Source organism: Fukomys damarensis, unplaced genomic scaffold, assembly GCF_012274545.1.
Source record: "Fukomys damarensis isolate Sample0158 unplaced genomic scaffold, DMR_v1.0_HiC HiC_scaffold_5, whole genome shotgun sequence".
NCBI classification, from domain to species: domain Eukaryota; kingdom Metazoa; phylum Chordata; class Mammalia; order Rodentia; family Bathyergidae; genus Fukomys; species Fukomys damarensis.
The window spans coordinates 42,410,710-42,426,668 of record NW_022900917.1 but is presented as its reverse complement, the minus strand read 5'-3'; the positions used below and the strand labels follow the sequence as shown (position 1 = coordinate 42,426,668).

Below are 15,959 nucleotides of genomic sequence, written 5' to 3'. Positions count from 1 at the left end.
GCCTACATGTCAGTAATTCACAAATGCACCTAGAATTTGCTGATTTGTCAGATGGTTCTTTCTCAAGTTGATATACCACAAATAATGATCACACAGTCTGTGTACAAAATTCTGCTTCTTTCATTCCTATACCTGTGCAGTTGAACATGAGTGGAAGGAAAACATCTTCACTACCACTCTAATTTGGCTTGCTTTCAATTTGGTACTTCACGTCTCTAGTGGCCAGTATATCATCATATTTTAGCCTAGTCTCTCCGTTTTTTCCTCATTGAGTTTATTGGTACATTTTAGGTATACAGTACAGTTACATTCATCATTAGGATCTTGTGCCTTTACATGTCAGGTCTTGGTTCTCATTTTTTCCCCTTGTCCCTGCCCTCCCTTCACCCCCTCCTCCTTTCCCTATTTACAAATTCTTTATTTCCATTTTCTCATCTTTTTTTCCCTTTTCCCTTAATACTTTTCCCTACCCTTCCCACTTCCCCTGCACCTCTAGCCCTTCTCTTCCTATTTCACATTGTCAATTATATCATTAGGATCTTAATGCACCGTTATAGTTTTCTTAATATGCTTCTGGATCACTATTTCACATTTCTTTCTAGTCTCTCAAAATCCTCAATTTCTAATCCCTGTTTCCTACTTTACTTGGATAATCAGAGTAATCTAAGTGGAAATCCCTAAACCAACACATACTACCAAATGCAGAGCAGGGCCATTTTTTTGGCTTTTGTTTTGTTTACTGACTATATGTAACAAATAGTGCCTGATTTATGGTGGGTGCCCAATAAATACTTAAACAAATAATACAATCAGTCATTCTAAAGGAAGCATTAAAACACATTATGAAAGGCTGAGGCAGTAAGACTGTAAGTTCAAGCCCATTCTGGGCAACAGACTGACTTAGTATGCGCCTGCCTCAAAAAATTTAAAAAAGGCTTGAGGCTATAACTCAGTGTGAAATCCTTGGGTTCATTCCCCAGTGCTGCAAACAAAGCTCAACAGAATACAACAGCAAAGCCATGAACACATTAAAAATTACTGTGGGCACCATGAGTCTCATCTAACTGGCTGCTTTATAGCTGCCTTTGTCACTTCCAGGTTGGATCTCTTCGTCTCCTTCCCTAAGTTATTCCTACACTTGATCTTAGCCAAAAGGCCGAGAAGCGATTCCCTAAGTTATTCCTTACTCATTGCCTTGTGTCATTAGTGAGTGGAATCAACATCACAGTGGTCCGTGGCCGATACTTGGGTGATGTCATTTTTTAGGCTGTTTTTATCCACTTTCTGTGTAGGTCATGTCGCTTTTGAAATTTGTTTAAATTCAAGCCATTTTTTCCCACATCAATAATGTCACCACTATAGACAAGTAGACTCTGAACAGTTCTCCCTGACTCCTCTTTTGACCTTTATGTGGTGCTCCAAGCACACCTTTCAAAAGGGTAAATTATCTTTGCATTCTATTTAAAGCAGTACACTAGCTGGACTTTGGTTCTGCAAAGTGTGACGTCTCCTACCCTAATGCCCACTTTGAAAGCTCCTTAGAACATACCAAGCACTTCCCTGTCCTGGATTTAGAGTTACGATTCTATCTGGAATGCTGACATTTTGAATGTTTGGTTCTTTGTCTCTCCCCAGGTCTCAGATTAAGTGTGATCTCCTCAAAGAGGCTTTTTTGATCACTGAATTGACCCTTATTTTTCTGTAATATATTCTGTAGTTATTCATATACATTACAGATAATATACATAATTAATTTTTTTGTTTAGTGCCTGGCTCCTCCCATGAATGTAAGCTCCCTTGGACTATGTCAGTATGGTTTAATTTGATATGTGAGAGTACTATAACTATGGGGTAGGAAAGTGAAAGATTTGTCAGGGAACCTTTGTTGTCTCTAGAGTCTACAGTATGCTATTAAAAGAGATGAAACTGCAGGTTGGAAATAATTTTTAAATGGTTTTGAATGCCACAAATGGAGGAATGTAGTTCCTTTTTGCAGGTGATATGTAGCTACAGGAGGCTTGTAGCGAGGCTACCGACTTTATTTATTCCTTCTTCCCTTTAGCAGATGTGACAAGAACTATTTTTTGATCTTGAGAAACAAAGACACCTGTGACATACTTTCTGATCTCAAGGACTCCTCAGGGAATTCTTGGTTTAATACAGCAGGATGTAGAGTGCCTAGAATTGTATTTGTCATGTTGATACTCAAACATTTATTATGCCTAACTAATTGCTTGGGGCACATTTGCAGTGACCAAAGCTGTTTTTTATCCCATGTGGTGCATCCTGTCATGCTCCCTTCTTTGAAGCTGTGTGTAGCCAGCATCTGTGATACCATTTGTCCACCGTTCCCGCTTCTAATATGCTGCTACTCCCTGCACTCACATGGCTACTAGAGAAACTTTGATGTTCTGCATGGACTTAATGCTCCGGTCGCAGCCGGTGGCTCCAGCTGCGTGGTTGATCAATATGAGTTTCCTCCCTGGGAATTTTACACTTTGAGAAGCAGAGAGTCAAATTTCTTTTCAGCACTACATCCATGGAAGAGGGTTGGTTCAGGAGGTCAGGAATGGTGTTGCCCCACATGTGGCAAAAGCAAGCCGAAGAGAAAGTATATAAAGAATTAAAAGGCAGAGATGGAGTTCAGTGCCTGCTTCCTAATTGTTCCTGAAACCCAACATCATCATTGTCCTTTGTGTAAATTAGTCAACTGACCCTGGAACACATAGCCCCATAAGTCTCCATTTTTTTTCAAGGTGGAACTTAAACTACACAGTTAATGTATTAGCTAAAACAATTTTTCTGTCTTTCTAGTTGGTACTTTACACAGAGTACTCATCAGATGTGTGGCTTTTTCCAGTCTCTTTCCAGGGATATTAAGAAACCAGTTCTTCAGCAAGTGCTACAGCAAATGCTATCTGAAGCTGCCAGATTGGCTCAAAATTGCTTCTCTATTTGTGCTATTATAGGCACATGAAGCCCTGAATTATGTTTAAGAAAGAATTCCTTGTTTTCCATAAGGGGTGAACTTAGCAGTTTTATGATCTTGGAAAAGTGACTTAAGCTTTATCTATCCCAATTTTCTTATTCTAAAATGAGTAAAAGAATCCCCGTCTCACTGATTGTTTTTATGGACATGGAAAAGTACTGTATCTAAACCATCTCAGGCCATACCTTAAGGGTGAATTTCTTACATTCTTCATTCTTTTGACAGATTATGTGAGGTAAGGGGGATATTTTATAAACTTTGGGTCCTTAGTAAGAAGAGAAACATTAAATCTGCAAGAAATCTTTAAACTCCCCAGCTGGGTAAAAGCGAATTAATTTATGCCATTTTCTGGGGAAATTTTTTTTTTTTTTTTTTGGTACAGGGAATCAAACTTGGATTCTTGCGCCTACAAGGCAGGTGGCAGAACCACTGAGCTGAATCCCCAGCCCTGGGGAAAATTGTTAATCCTACCTGTAGCAGCATTTGATCTCACTTCCGGCCTTTTCTTTCCATAATATTTATTGTCACTGTGCTCTTTAACTTCTATATTTATTTTATTTATTGCCTTTGCCTCCTTGAGAAGAGGGATTTTTGTTTTTATTTTCCATATTCTAAGTACCCTGAAACAGAGTGGTGCATAGTTAATTGTTTGATATGTATTTATTGGATCGATAAACTAATATTTTAAAATATCATATGTATTGTATTTCTAGAATATTTATAAACTTTGCTCTTTTGTGTTCCTCAATTATTATATCATTGCTCAATTATTGTATCATAACTTTTCCCAGAGCAGACATTCCAGCACATCTTCAAACAAGGTAAAAGGGAAGAGGGAGGTGGGTTTGAATACGATATAGATTAGGTTTCTTGCTTGATGCAAATGACTCACAGTTTGCAGCAACTGTTATTAAAACTATGTAGTATACCAAGGAATTTCTAATATCATTTTGGGAATACCAGATGCCACTCATTTGATTAAAATATTTTTAAATAAAATTATTTTTAAAAGTTGATAGATTTTACGTTTTAGAGCATTTTTACATTTTAAGAAAAATACAGTAGAAATTAGAGGATTCTTCAGGAAAAGATTGACATTAAGTGTACTGATCATTATATTTGGGGCTTCTTTTCCCCTCTTCTAATTATGTTCCAAATTTACATTGTGTTCTAAGAACTTATTCTATAGATACATTAGCACATGTACAAAAATATGTAGTAGGACAAATATATTGCAATTTTTAATAGAAAATTGAACATAACTTTAATGTCTATTACATAAGGGACTTTATTAAATGGAGTCTGTGCCACTACCCAGTAGGATATTATATAGCTGGTTTTCATTCCACATACTACATTGAAATATTTAAAGCACACAAAAATGTTAATTTTACATAAATGAGAGGAAGGAATAGCAGCATAGATTGTTCTTGAACACATTTTTATAAATAACACTGTAAGAGTTTAATAATGGTGGCCTGCATAGTTTGGACCAAGAAGGCAAGTAAAAAGAACCCAAATACATAGCCAAATCAGAGAAGATATTTTTGAGAACCTCGAAAAACAGTTTAGTAAAGGATGACTGGGCTGAGATCCAGGAAAAGGTGGACGTTTAGGACGCTAAGGATTGTGTTTGGGGCTTTGCCCTGAGATCATCAACCCTTTCTAGTGCTTTTGATATTCTCACAGGGAAGGGCCCCCAGTTGGCTACCATGGATTACCTGCAGTCAGGGTCCCAGAAAATGCCTGAACTTTTGGCTAGGACCCAAATGTAAAGGTAGAGTAAAGGAAATGTGTGTAGCTTAGCCTGCACGAGGTCATGACTTGGGTGAAGAATTCAAGAGATAAAATCACTGACAGCTGTGTTGCCAGTGCACTATGAGCAGGATACATGAACAAGAAGTGCTGGTTTAAGGAGAGCTCTATTGTTGGACAGGAGATTGGGGTCAGTGGTTCTACAAGAAATGAAGTTGCAAGAAATTCAGACTGGAATTCAGTATTTAGAGAGTTCTAATGATGTTCCAGGAGAAGACGACGTGACTGTACTTGAAGAAATGTAGATTGTTGTATATGAAAAGATGAGACCATCATTTTTTTCAGTCACCTGAAAATAAGCCCTACTGTATTTTTTGGAACAAAAAATTAATGTAAGACTGGGTCTTATTTGGGTGGAAATACAGTATCTATTATTTATGCCCTTTTTGTTTATCCTTAGGTTTTTCAAATTTACATACATTACACATTACTGCAGTACTATTAATTTTCACAGCTGTTTAATTTTTCACTGTGTGAATGCACCACAATTCATTTTTTTTTTACTCTACTGTTAAACTCACTTGAGTGTTTCCATGTGGACTTTATTGACAACCAGTTGATTATGAATATGAGTAGCTTGGGACATTCCAATGCCATTTATGTAGGGACCAAGTCCTTAAACTTGTGTGATCTCATGCTAACGCCAGGTGGTTAGTGTCAGAATTGAATGGAATTACTGGATGCCTTGTCTGTGCTCAGCGCATCAGAAAATTTGCAGTTGGTGTTTGAAAATACCTCAGAAGGGTTCTTAGGCAGTAAATACATAATGAAAGGTGTGAAAGTGACTGACATAAAGGTCTAAAGAGAAGTTCATTGTGAAAGGAGAAGTCATGCTATTTCCTGCTTAGCAGCTCTAAAATTTGCTCTTGCAATGGCTTGCACTTGAATTCTCTTGAGGAATGACTTATAAGCTATCTTGACAAATCGTTTATTTATCCTGAGAAATATAACATTTAGAGAGACCCAAAAGGCAATCTTTCTGCCCTGTGCATTCTTTTCTTACAGAAGACTAAATGGAAAGTCACACTGCTATGAAATATAGCTCACATAGTCCACGTGGTATGTTATATATGTGTCCTCTACTCCTGACAATGAACTGACAAAGATATTGTTAGATATTGTCCTACCTGTTTTAAGGATGAGACAATTAAGTCTTAAGAGAACTAAATAACTTAAATTTATACGGCCAGTATAGAGCCAAGATATAAATCCAAGTCAGTCAAATACCCCAATCTACATCTTTCTGTTAAATCACATTACCATCCCAAGTTGTCTTTTAGGGTGCATGGAATGAGAGTTAGGATGTAACTGCATAGTAGCTTTTGCCTATAATGGTCCTGTGTGTGGTTGGGGTTGTGCATGTGGCCATGACTGAGTTGCTGGGTTGCTAGTGAAGGCAAGATTATCTGAAAAAAGCACTATTTAAGAATGCTTTTGTAAAATTGCATATGTGTTGTCTGGGTTGTGCATAGTGCATATAATTACTTAATGCCTAGCGATTGATTACATCTATGTAAAATAGTTGACACTAGTACCTGTCAGGCTTAATGAATATTATCTTAATCATTATTATTCAGTGTTTTCTTTCCTATTGAGTTCATTCTTCCAATGGAACCTCAACTTTGACTAGGATTGAGAAGAAATAGGGGTAGGACAGGTCTGGGCATAACCCTGAGATGCAGAAGACTGAATTTTCTATATAGCATGGAGCATCTGGCAGAAAACATTAAGAAATGTTGGTCCTATTCTCACCCTGCCTACAATTCTTATGTACTGCATAAGAATCCATTTATTGTGAAACTCCAAAACTCATACAACAAAATTATACAGGAATAAACCTTTCCAACACTGCTGCCATTTGGGAAAAAAATGAAAGCAGAGAAAAGCATGCCTGAGTTATGGTGCAGATGGAAATGAAGTGGATTCTATCTATTAGGAGCAATGACATCAATTTAAAATAGGGCTGTTTCCAAATAAATGGTGTTTTTGCAGAAACAGAATATTGAGTAAATATTCTTGTATTTTTTTGTTGACAATTCAATATCATTACCTGCTTATTTATAAAATGAAGTTGGGGATGGTGAAGTGAGGGTGGATATTTGGAATGTTATGATCACAAGTACAAATTTTTAAGAGATCTAATTAAAAACAGAAAATTGAAACATATGTAGATTTAGAATGAATTATTTCAGTCATCAGATCTTAATGCCTGTTTTGAACTAAAATAATATTCTACATATGATAATAGACCATATACTATTAATCTTTAAAATAAGTACTGGCATATAGTAAAAATATATATCTGATTGATACCACTTCTATTATTAATGTCTTGCATATATTAATTTAATACAAAAGGCCATATAATGAGAAATTCTGGAACTTTGGAAATGGATTTAATTTTATTTCCTGATAACTTTCATCTGAAGCAAAAAAGGACATGAATATTACTTATCTTTCAGGCAAATAAAGCAAAAAATCGTCATAGTCTGAAGACACAAACTTTTAGGTACAATGATATGCTGTTGTATAATGTGGTACCCAGAGGAGCTGGGTAAGCACCTAGAAATATTAGGTGAAATTTGGTGCTTGTGTATACCCAGTGTCTTATTTACTTTCACATTGCTGGAGCAAAGTACCTGATACCTACAACTCTAAGGAGGAAAGGTTTATTTTGCCTAACAGTTTGTAGATATGTAGCTGCCCATAGTTGGCTGGCTTCAGGGCAGGGCGGCATGGCAGAGGGGCATGGCCGAGGAGAAACATTACATGGCATGGCAGGCAAGAAGAGAGGGAGGGGGAGGAGAGAAGAGGAAGAAGGGAGATCAAGTGGGGAGGAAGAAGGGACATCTACTCTTCCCCCAGTGACCCACTTCCTCTAATCAGGCTTCATCTCTCAAATCACATTTAACTGTAAATTTGTAAGTGGATTAATCCACTGATAAGTATTGTGCCCCATGATCCAATCACCCTCCAGTAGCCCCATTCATGAGTACGTGAGGCTTTAGGAGGACATCTAGATATGAACCATAGCGCCCACAAACACCTTTTTTTTGTTTTGTTTTGTTTTAATCAAGGGATTCTATAGCTTCTGTCAAATGAAATGGATATTTTAGGTATCTTACTAAAATAATTAGTATTGTTGCCTGACTACTCCTTCACTTTTAGTAATAAACAACTATAATGAACTACCAACTCACTCATAATTTTGCTTTTTATGTAGTAGACATTAAAATAAAAATGAATTTTAAGATCATCATTAGCAGTTAGTATTCATTCTCCAACTCATGAATTTATGCCGTTTTTTTCCTACTGTACAAGATTGTTAACTAATAATAATAGCCTGAAATTCCAGGGCTTACAAACTGTGTAATAAATATTTGCACCTGCTTATTACTTAGTGATATATGTTCTCCAGATTATTTTTATATACTTTTAAGATTTGTAAAATTTTCATGTGTACTTAAAAATCTAAAAATAAATATGTTTGAATTGGTAAAAAGTGATAATTAACGTAGGAAATAGATAATGCAGAGGCTATTTCAAATTTAATATGTTCATGAAATTGAAGATTATAGGTGATAATAAACTACATTAGGAAAACATTTATTAGCTTTAAATCAGAAAAGTAAAACCAATGAAACATTTTGTGCAGATAAAACACCACAAATACATATTCAGTAATAAACTGGACATACTAGTGGTAAAAATAACCATAATACATAAAACATATAAGCATAAATATATAAAAGTAGTATCAGCTAACACATTGCTGGGGATAACAGTTGAGTCGGGAAAACAGAAGTCTCTGTTTGCATGTGGGTCATAATAGGGTTTAGTGAAAATGAGTTTACCTGATGTAGAGTTAGTGTCCAGCCAAGCAGCCAAGGAAGTTCTGCTAAAGGTTGGTGCTGGGGCTTGTGTTTGGATGTCCCCGCAAAGCCTCATGAGATGAGGTGGGGCTTTCTTTGTCGGAGGTGGCTGGGTGTGGAGTGTGTGATGTTGGCATTGAGGGTGTGTGACTGCTAAAACACTACACGTGAGTGATTGGTTTGTCACCCACTACCCTAACCCCAGTAGTCTGGATGGGATAAAAGGGACAGAAAGGCTCTCATGTTGCTTTGTGGCTTTTGCTGCCTTCTGGGTGCCATAAGCTGTTTCCCCTCTGAGAGGCCTGTCTGCCATGCCACCCTCCCTTGGAGCCAGCCAGTTATGGACTGAAACCTCTATGAGTTGTATGCTAAATGAACCCTTTCCATTTAACTTTAGGTGTCAGGTATTTTGCCTCAGCAAGAAGAGAAAAGTGACTAACACTTTTGGGATGGAGGAAGAGGGATGGTCTGCCACCGAGAATCTGAAGAGCTGACCTTGAAGAGCTCAGTTTGAAGTGCAGAAGGAAGTCACTCTCAGATGCTTTTCTAGACTCTGCTGCAAGTCTTTGATTCTTTTGCAGAGCTCTTATTCCTGCCCCATTCTGCAGTGGAGTTTTCCACAGACTCCCTGGGAAAGCTGCTGACTCTTATGTGCTCTTATATCTGCTTCCAATCAACTCTGGAGAGTAATATTTTTCTGCTTCTCTCTGCTTTCTAAAACCCTTAAAATTCCTCTCATCGGGAACATCTAAGAGATTATATGAAGATTCTAGTAAATGCTTTCATTCTCAGTCTTAAAAGGAAGTCATAGGCAATCTATCATGGTGGTCTGCATATAACTCAAATAATTTTGTGGATGCTTTGCAGTCATTATCTTTTTAATCTCCATGGCGACGTGATGATGTAGGCACTATTACTGTTCACATGTAGCCAATGGACTATTAAATGTTAAAGCGATTGAATGCCTTGTTCAAAGTCACATTGCTAGTAAGTAGGAGACATGTTGATGCAAAACAATGTCCATCTAGTTTGAAGGCCTGGATGTCTATTACTACCATTTTCTGTATCTTCCACTACATTTTGTAATAGTTATCAATGTTACTTATATTGGTAATTATGCATTTAACCTCCTGTTTACGACAACTGCTAATGTTTTGTTTGAAACTTGAATATCCCAGGTATATCTAGCCTGTGAGTAGTAACAGGATTACATTTTAAAAACATGTGTTTTATCAATCCCTAAATCCTTAATGTAGAATATCCATACATATTTTATTCCAGGGCAGGAGTCTTATGAGCACTTCCATAGTTCTTTTGTAAGAACTGTCCCAGAGAATTTTGTGCTATGACTCTTAGACATAAGATAAGAACTGTAGATAAGACTCCTGTCCCTTCTTGAACACTGTTCCCTAAAATGTTCAGCCTCTGAACCCAAGCCTGGCTTAATGATCTGGAATACTCTTCTTCTTATGGTGAATGGTCCTTGTGAAACTGCCTGAAATCAATATCTTGCTACAACTTGATATTCTAGCTGCACAACTCTATTCTCACCTCCTCAAATCTATCAGTCCCTCAGATCTATTTTTGTATTTCTAAATCCTAGAGGTAGAAAGAAATCAATCTTTTTATTGCCAGGAACATCTTTGCAAATCAAAGATTTAAATTTTCATGCCTGCAAAAAGGATTTCTGCAAGCTCACGTGCTCAGATTCACTTGCGTCCCAGTGCCAATGGATGCATGGATTAAGTGAGAGAGGATAATTCCTTTAAATAGAACTGCATAAAGTCGATTTTTCCCAATTAAGCTACTCAACATACCCTACTGCAAACATTAACTATTTTCATTTTGCTTATAACTGAATTTGTTCCATGTCTTTAATCTCATATATTTATTAATGGAATACAAAGATTTGCAAAACTAGTTACTAGAGTGATAATATTTGTAAAATGTAATAGAAAGTACTTAATTTATTACATTTACTCAGCTTCTAAAGGGAACATAGGGACATTTTTATTCTTTTAAAACAAAGAATAACACAAAGAATGAAAATACAGAAATTTCCCATTGATTTGAAAGGTAAAAGTGTAAACATAAGAAATCACATGAGATCTCCTGAGGTCTGAAGAAAGTATTGTGGATCTGGAGCCTTATCTGACTTAATTTTTATTCTTACTACCCAGTTTTTCTCTGATGAGTAATCTCATTAGTTTTTCTTATCTTTCTTTCCATCTTCCAGTGGCCCTGGTAATGTATAGTGATTTCAAATAAAATCTAATTAATCTCTCCTGTAGATGCAACATTTAAAATGTTAAATTGCATTCCACTGATGTATAATTGGGGTGTAATTGAACGTTTTGTTGCTTCATTATTATTACAACAGCAGAAGAGCAATCACTTTAGTTTTCAAGACATTAATTGAGATGTCTCCATAGCAGAAATAAGTAAGCCCTATGGCAGCTGCTTGTTTGCTTACCTGTTTTGCAGAATGTAAAAAGTACCATATTCGTTTGCTAAATATTTTTGCACTACAGTGTACTAACGGTAGAAGCCTTTTGTGCTTTTGAGTTCCAACTCTGTTCAGTCTGCATGATTTTGAGACACTGGTTTTATTCAAATCTCTAAAATCAACTTGGGATCTTGTCATTTATACAACTTATTTGGCCTCTACTTAGATAAATGTGGGTGTTTCTAGGTGTTTATAAATGTAAATAAATATATTTGAATTAATAACAGCATTCTCTTGTATGGGAGATCCAAAAATTATATTTTGCTAGCCTGAAAAATGTATGAGTGTTTTATTTGTTACTTATTGATACAATAGGTGTTTTAAGTACTTTTAGTGAATTAATCAAGCATTCATTCATTCATTAGATATTTATTCCACACCAGCTATGAGTTAGGTAGATACTCTAAGTAGAGAGTAGAGATCAAACCAGGTAAACCCTTGTTCTTAGTACTTGCAGAGAAGCAAGCAACAAACTGGTGAGCAAATATTAAACAAAATGACTCTGAAGAGTGCTGAATGCTATAAAGAAAATAAAATAATAAAGTAATAAAGACTCATGAAGACTACTTAGGGTGAAACTCTCTTTGAAGGTACAGGTACAATTGAAATATACAGTAAATATTTAAATTTTGAAAGTTTTTTACAGTAAGAGACACATTGCCATGAATCTTCCTCACAATATTCACCCTCACTTTAGGCATGCCTATCCTGTCATTCTTACTACATTCTGAAGAAATTCTAGATGTGTTCTTTGGTATCTTTATGAAATAGGATTAAAATATACAGTGAATGCTGCCCCCAGCTACCATCCAATAGAATGGCGGGCTTGTAAAAACATAATTGCTTGTCTTCACCCATTGTATTTACTGAATTTGGCACTGTGCAATTTTTGGCTCTTCATCAAAGTCAAAAAGACTGTGAAAAGTAAAGTTTCTGAATCTATTTAGGACACGAAGGCAGCTACAACAGTACAAGCGAAGACACTTACTAAAGAGGACCTCCAGAGCTTCTACAGAAAATGGCAAGAATGATGGAGTGTGTTTGAAATGAGGGGCAGTTGAGGGGATTAATGGCACTATAACATTTACTGTAATAGACTTTTAAAATATAAGTGTTTACTGTATTTTTATTACACTTATCATTGGTGACTGACTGATGACAAGCCTGCTATGTGAACATCTGACAGAACAACATTCAAGACAGACTAACACAATGCTACCACGAACCAAGACGGTGTGGTGAGCACTTTCCAGTACTCCTTCCCTTAGGACCCCTAATTCGTACTTTTCTGGCTTACTCATTAGAATGACTGCTACTCACAGAATCTGCACTTAAAATGACAACCGACAGACTAGAATTTTGGGCAAAGACCAACCAGATAGAACGTGACTGATAGGAATGTAAAATGGTGCAGTCAAGTTCACAAACCTAATTCCATCGTGCAAAATGCTGTCCACGTGGCTTGATGGCTGTTCACGTGGAAACAATCTGGGATTCTAATTGACCATAAATTGGAGATCGGTCTTTGCTCTTCCTGACAGGAAAAAAGTAATGTAGACATTGCCCTTGGGCAGATTCTGCCCCAATTAAAGGTATCATTAGAGTTGTCTAAAAATGGAACTGCGTGTTGTGCCGATGGAGACCTAACAAAGAGAGAGAGAGATAGAGAGAATAAATTTACTCAACAGGACTTTGTATATATGCTGCCAAGCAAGCACTCAACAGGGCTCTGTATAAAAAGAAATTTCTCTATTATTTGGAAACTATTTACTACATACTTTTGGCTTCTGTGAGTCAGTATCTTATCGCTTGTTTCTTTCATTCCAAAATTTTTTCATGTTGAGATGTTTATATACATAGTTAAGAAGGAAAAATGACATTAGTATATAAAGTATATGGTGTATTTTAGCTGACACTTAGGTTGAAATGGTATCTCCCAAAATAGTCATCAGAAATTTAAAATTCTGAGTCATATTTTAGAATAAAGAATTTTAATAAATTTTCTAGTATGTTCTTGGCTAAGTACAATGATAAAAAAATAAAAATAAATATATATTGGCTTCTTTTAGCCGTGTAGACAGTTCACTACTCTATAATTCAGTATCTTAAAAATGAGGACAGTAACTCATATTTGCCTGAAGATATTCTAATGAGTATTAAATTAGTTTCCGTATACAAATTTTTTGAGCAGCGACTGACAGCAATGAATTCTGAGGTAGCGCATGTTATTATTTTTAATTACACTTTATTTTGTTACTCCATTTCCCCCTTTCAAGCCCCTTCCTTCCCTATGTACAAAAACTTTGTTTCCATTTTCCTTTATTTCTTGTCCCTTCCTTCTTCTCTCTCTTCCTCTTTCCTTGTTCCTCTTCCCATGAACACTTTCTTCCCATTTCCCAACATCTATTGGACATGAGAAACGATGTGTGCTTGTTATTATTATTATTGCATTAACTAGATGTAAATATGTGCTCTCTTCCGCCTCCAGGAATTAATGACCAAGTTAATAACTGAAACACCTGACCAGCCAATCCCATTTCTCATTGACCATCTTCAGTCTAAACAAGGAAACCGTGGACAACTACAAAGAACTTTGTCTGGATCTGCAGCTCTCTGGGCAGAAAGTGAAACATCAGGTAAGTGAACAATGTATTTTGCAGTTAATTTTGGATGCATCTAATGTAAAAATTTCAAAAGTTTAAACAATTATGAGACAAATCTAGATGGACGGTTACCTAGGATTTTCATTTATTCATCCCTCCTTGACTTTACCCAGATGCTAAAATTTATCATAAAATGTTCTTGAATTTGAATATGTTGTAATGTATTATACTTCAAAACATGAAAAAAAAATGTATTCCATTTCAGTAGAAATGATTCAGATCTGCATAAAAAGATTCTGTATTAATTCAAACTAATTATTCTAAACTTTTGTTTTTGTGAATAATTTGAATTGAATGCTTACAGCTTATCTGTATAGAAAAGCAGAGTAGATGTCTACAAAGTTATGTTTCTCATTTCCCAAGCTTATGATTATTCTCTATCTCACCCAAGCCCAACATTATCCTTTGTAGTAAGTTAAACTTTAGGAAGAGTCATTCGCTGAGAACATTGGGGAACCCACCTTTCAATTCTACAGCTGCCTCTTTCCCCCATGGCTATATGAATAAGGTCCCTGTTTTTCCTTTTTGGCTTCAACCAGGGTCTGTTCTCAGCAAGCCCAAGTTCATTGCAGCATGGCTCCCTTACCTCAGCAAGGGAATTTCTCTTATGCAAGTCTCCTAACATGGAGTCATAATTCAGTCATGACATAGATATGGCAACACTTTTGCCATATTTTATTGAATATAAGCAGGTCAAATTTCCCATCTTTTGTTAAGGGGAGAGAATAGTATAGGTAGAGAGATTATGATTAAAATTACCATATTATTCTATAGATTTTCTTAGAATTCTGACTCACACAAGCACTTAATGACTCGTAGAGGTGAAGGAGAGGAGGGAATAATTACATTCAGTTGTCTGATTCTAGTAATGGGACAATGCTCATTTAATAAGACAAGATGGGAACACAGGCCTAAATTTATAAAGGAAAATATGGTATAAGTTTAATTCCTATTGATGTATTGGAGTTCTTGTGGAGCATTTTAGCAAATAACCTCAGCAAGTAGGTGGATATGAGTTTAAAACTGTGGGTGTGGGTCAAGGCTGGCATCTTAGATTTGGAACTCATTCAGTACCATACCATAAGAACCATGAGAGTGAAAGAAGAGAAGAAGATGTGGCGAACTTTACACAGTGTATGATGGTCTGGGAAAGGGGAAGCATGAAATTATTTTGGGTGCCCTAAATTTTGATGTTTGTTTAGAAGTGTTTGCTGAAAATAAAAGAGTTGGGATTGGGTATAGACATTTAAGTGAGTGACACTAGTTCCAAAAATTCACCAGAGAAAAGGAAAAACAGTTGCAAAAGAAAAATTAAAAAGATTATTAGACAGTCTTGGGACCTGAGTATGTAAATTAATTATTATTAAGGAATTATGGAAACCACTAGCAAGAGAGTAATTTTTTTTTTCTCTAGCAATGCCCAGAAGTATTGTGTAGGGAGACAGAAAGCAGTTTGAGTACTGTTGGATGGATGGAGAACTGTAATTGTGCCACAACTGGAGGGGGAGTGTGGAAGAAAAATTTTGCAAAAGAGTTGAGGATACCGGTGAGCAAACTACACAGGTGATCAATGTGAGGACTGGTAGGAGGTAGTAAGTGCAGGAAGATATGTAGACATGGAGAGTCCATCAGAAAGCTAAAAACCTTTAGGAGGTCAATGCAGTGAAAATATAAAAGGTGCAGAAGGGTTTGAACTGTGCTGAAGTGGTGATATTTGAGACCATGAGGTTTAAGTTGGAAAGATCCCAGATAATGTGAAGATCTGGTGTTGGTCTTGGTCTTTATTTGCTGCTGTCTGAAGTAACAGAGAAGTGAAATTCTTCAGAGTTAAGGAAGCACTCAAGTCTGGGGCTTAATGTATAGTTTAAAAATAAACAGGTCCCTGAGATTTCACCCAAGGAATTGAGAGGGCAAGCAAGACTCGGGTTGTGGGAATTGTCAGAGGTAGAAAGATGGTGATAATGAATAGTGTTGGGTAGTACAGCTATGTAGCATATCCTAGGAGAGAAGAGGTGCTTTCACTTTACTGCTGAAGCTTCCTATTACAGCAGTGTTTCTATTTCTTTCTTTCTTTTCTTTTCTTTTCTTTTTTTTTTTTTTTTTTTTTTTTTTTT

General features: G+C 36.3%; 1 protein-coding gene and 1 pseudogene across 1 annotated transcript in view; one reads left to right on the top strand and one right to left on the bottom strand.

The window, feature by feature from the left end:
• Nucleotides 1–15,959, top strand: part of CUNH8orf34 (chromosome unknown C8orf34 homolog) — a 358,931-nt gene that overhangs the window by 39,700 nt on the left and 303,272 nt on the right. Inside the window, 1 exon segment of the mRNA XM_010611479.2 lies at nt 13,671–13,818. Coding sequence (XP_010609781.1) covers nt 13,671–13,818 — 148 coding nt within the window.
• Nucleotides 964–1,168, bottom strand: LOC117285091 (annotated as a pseudogene).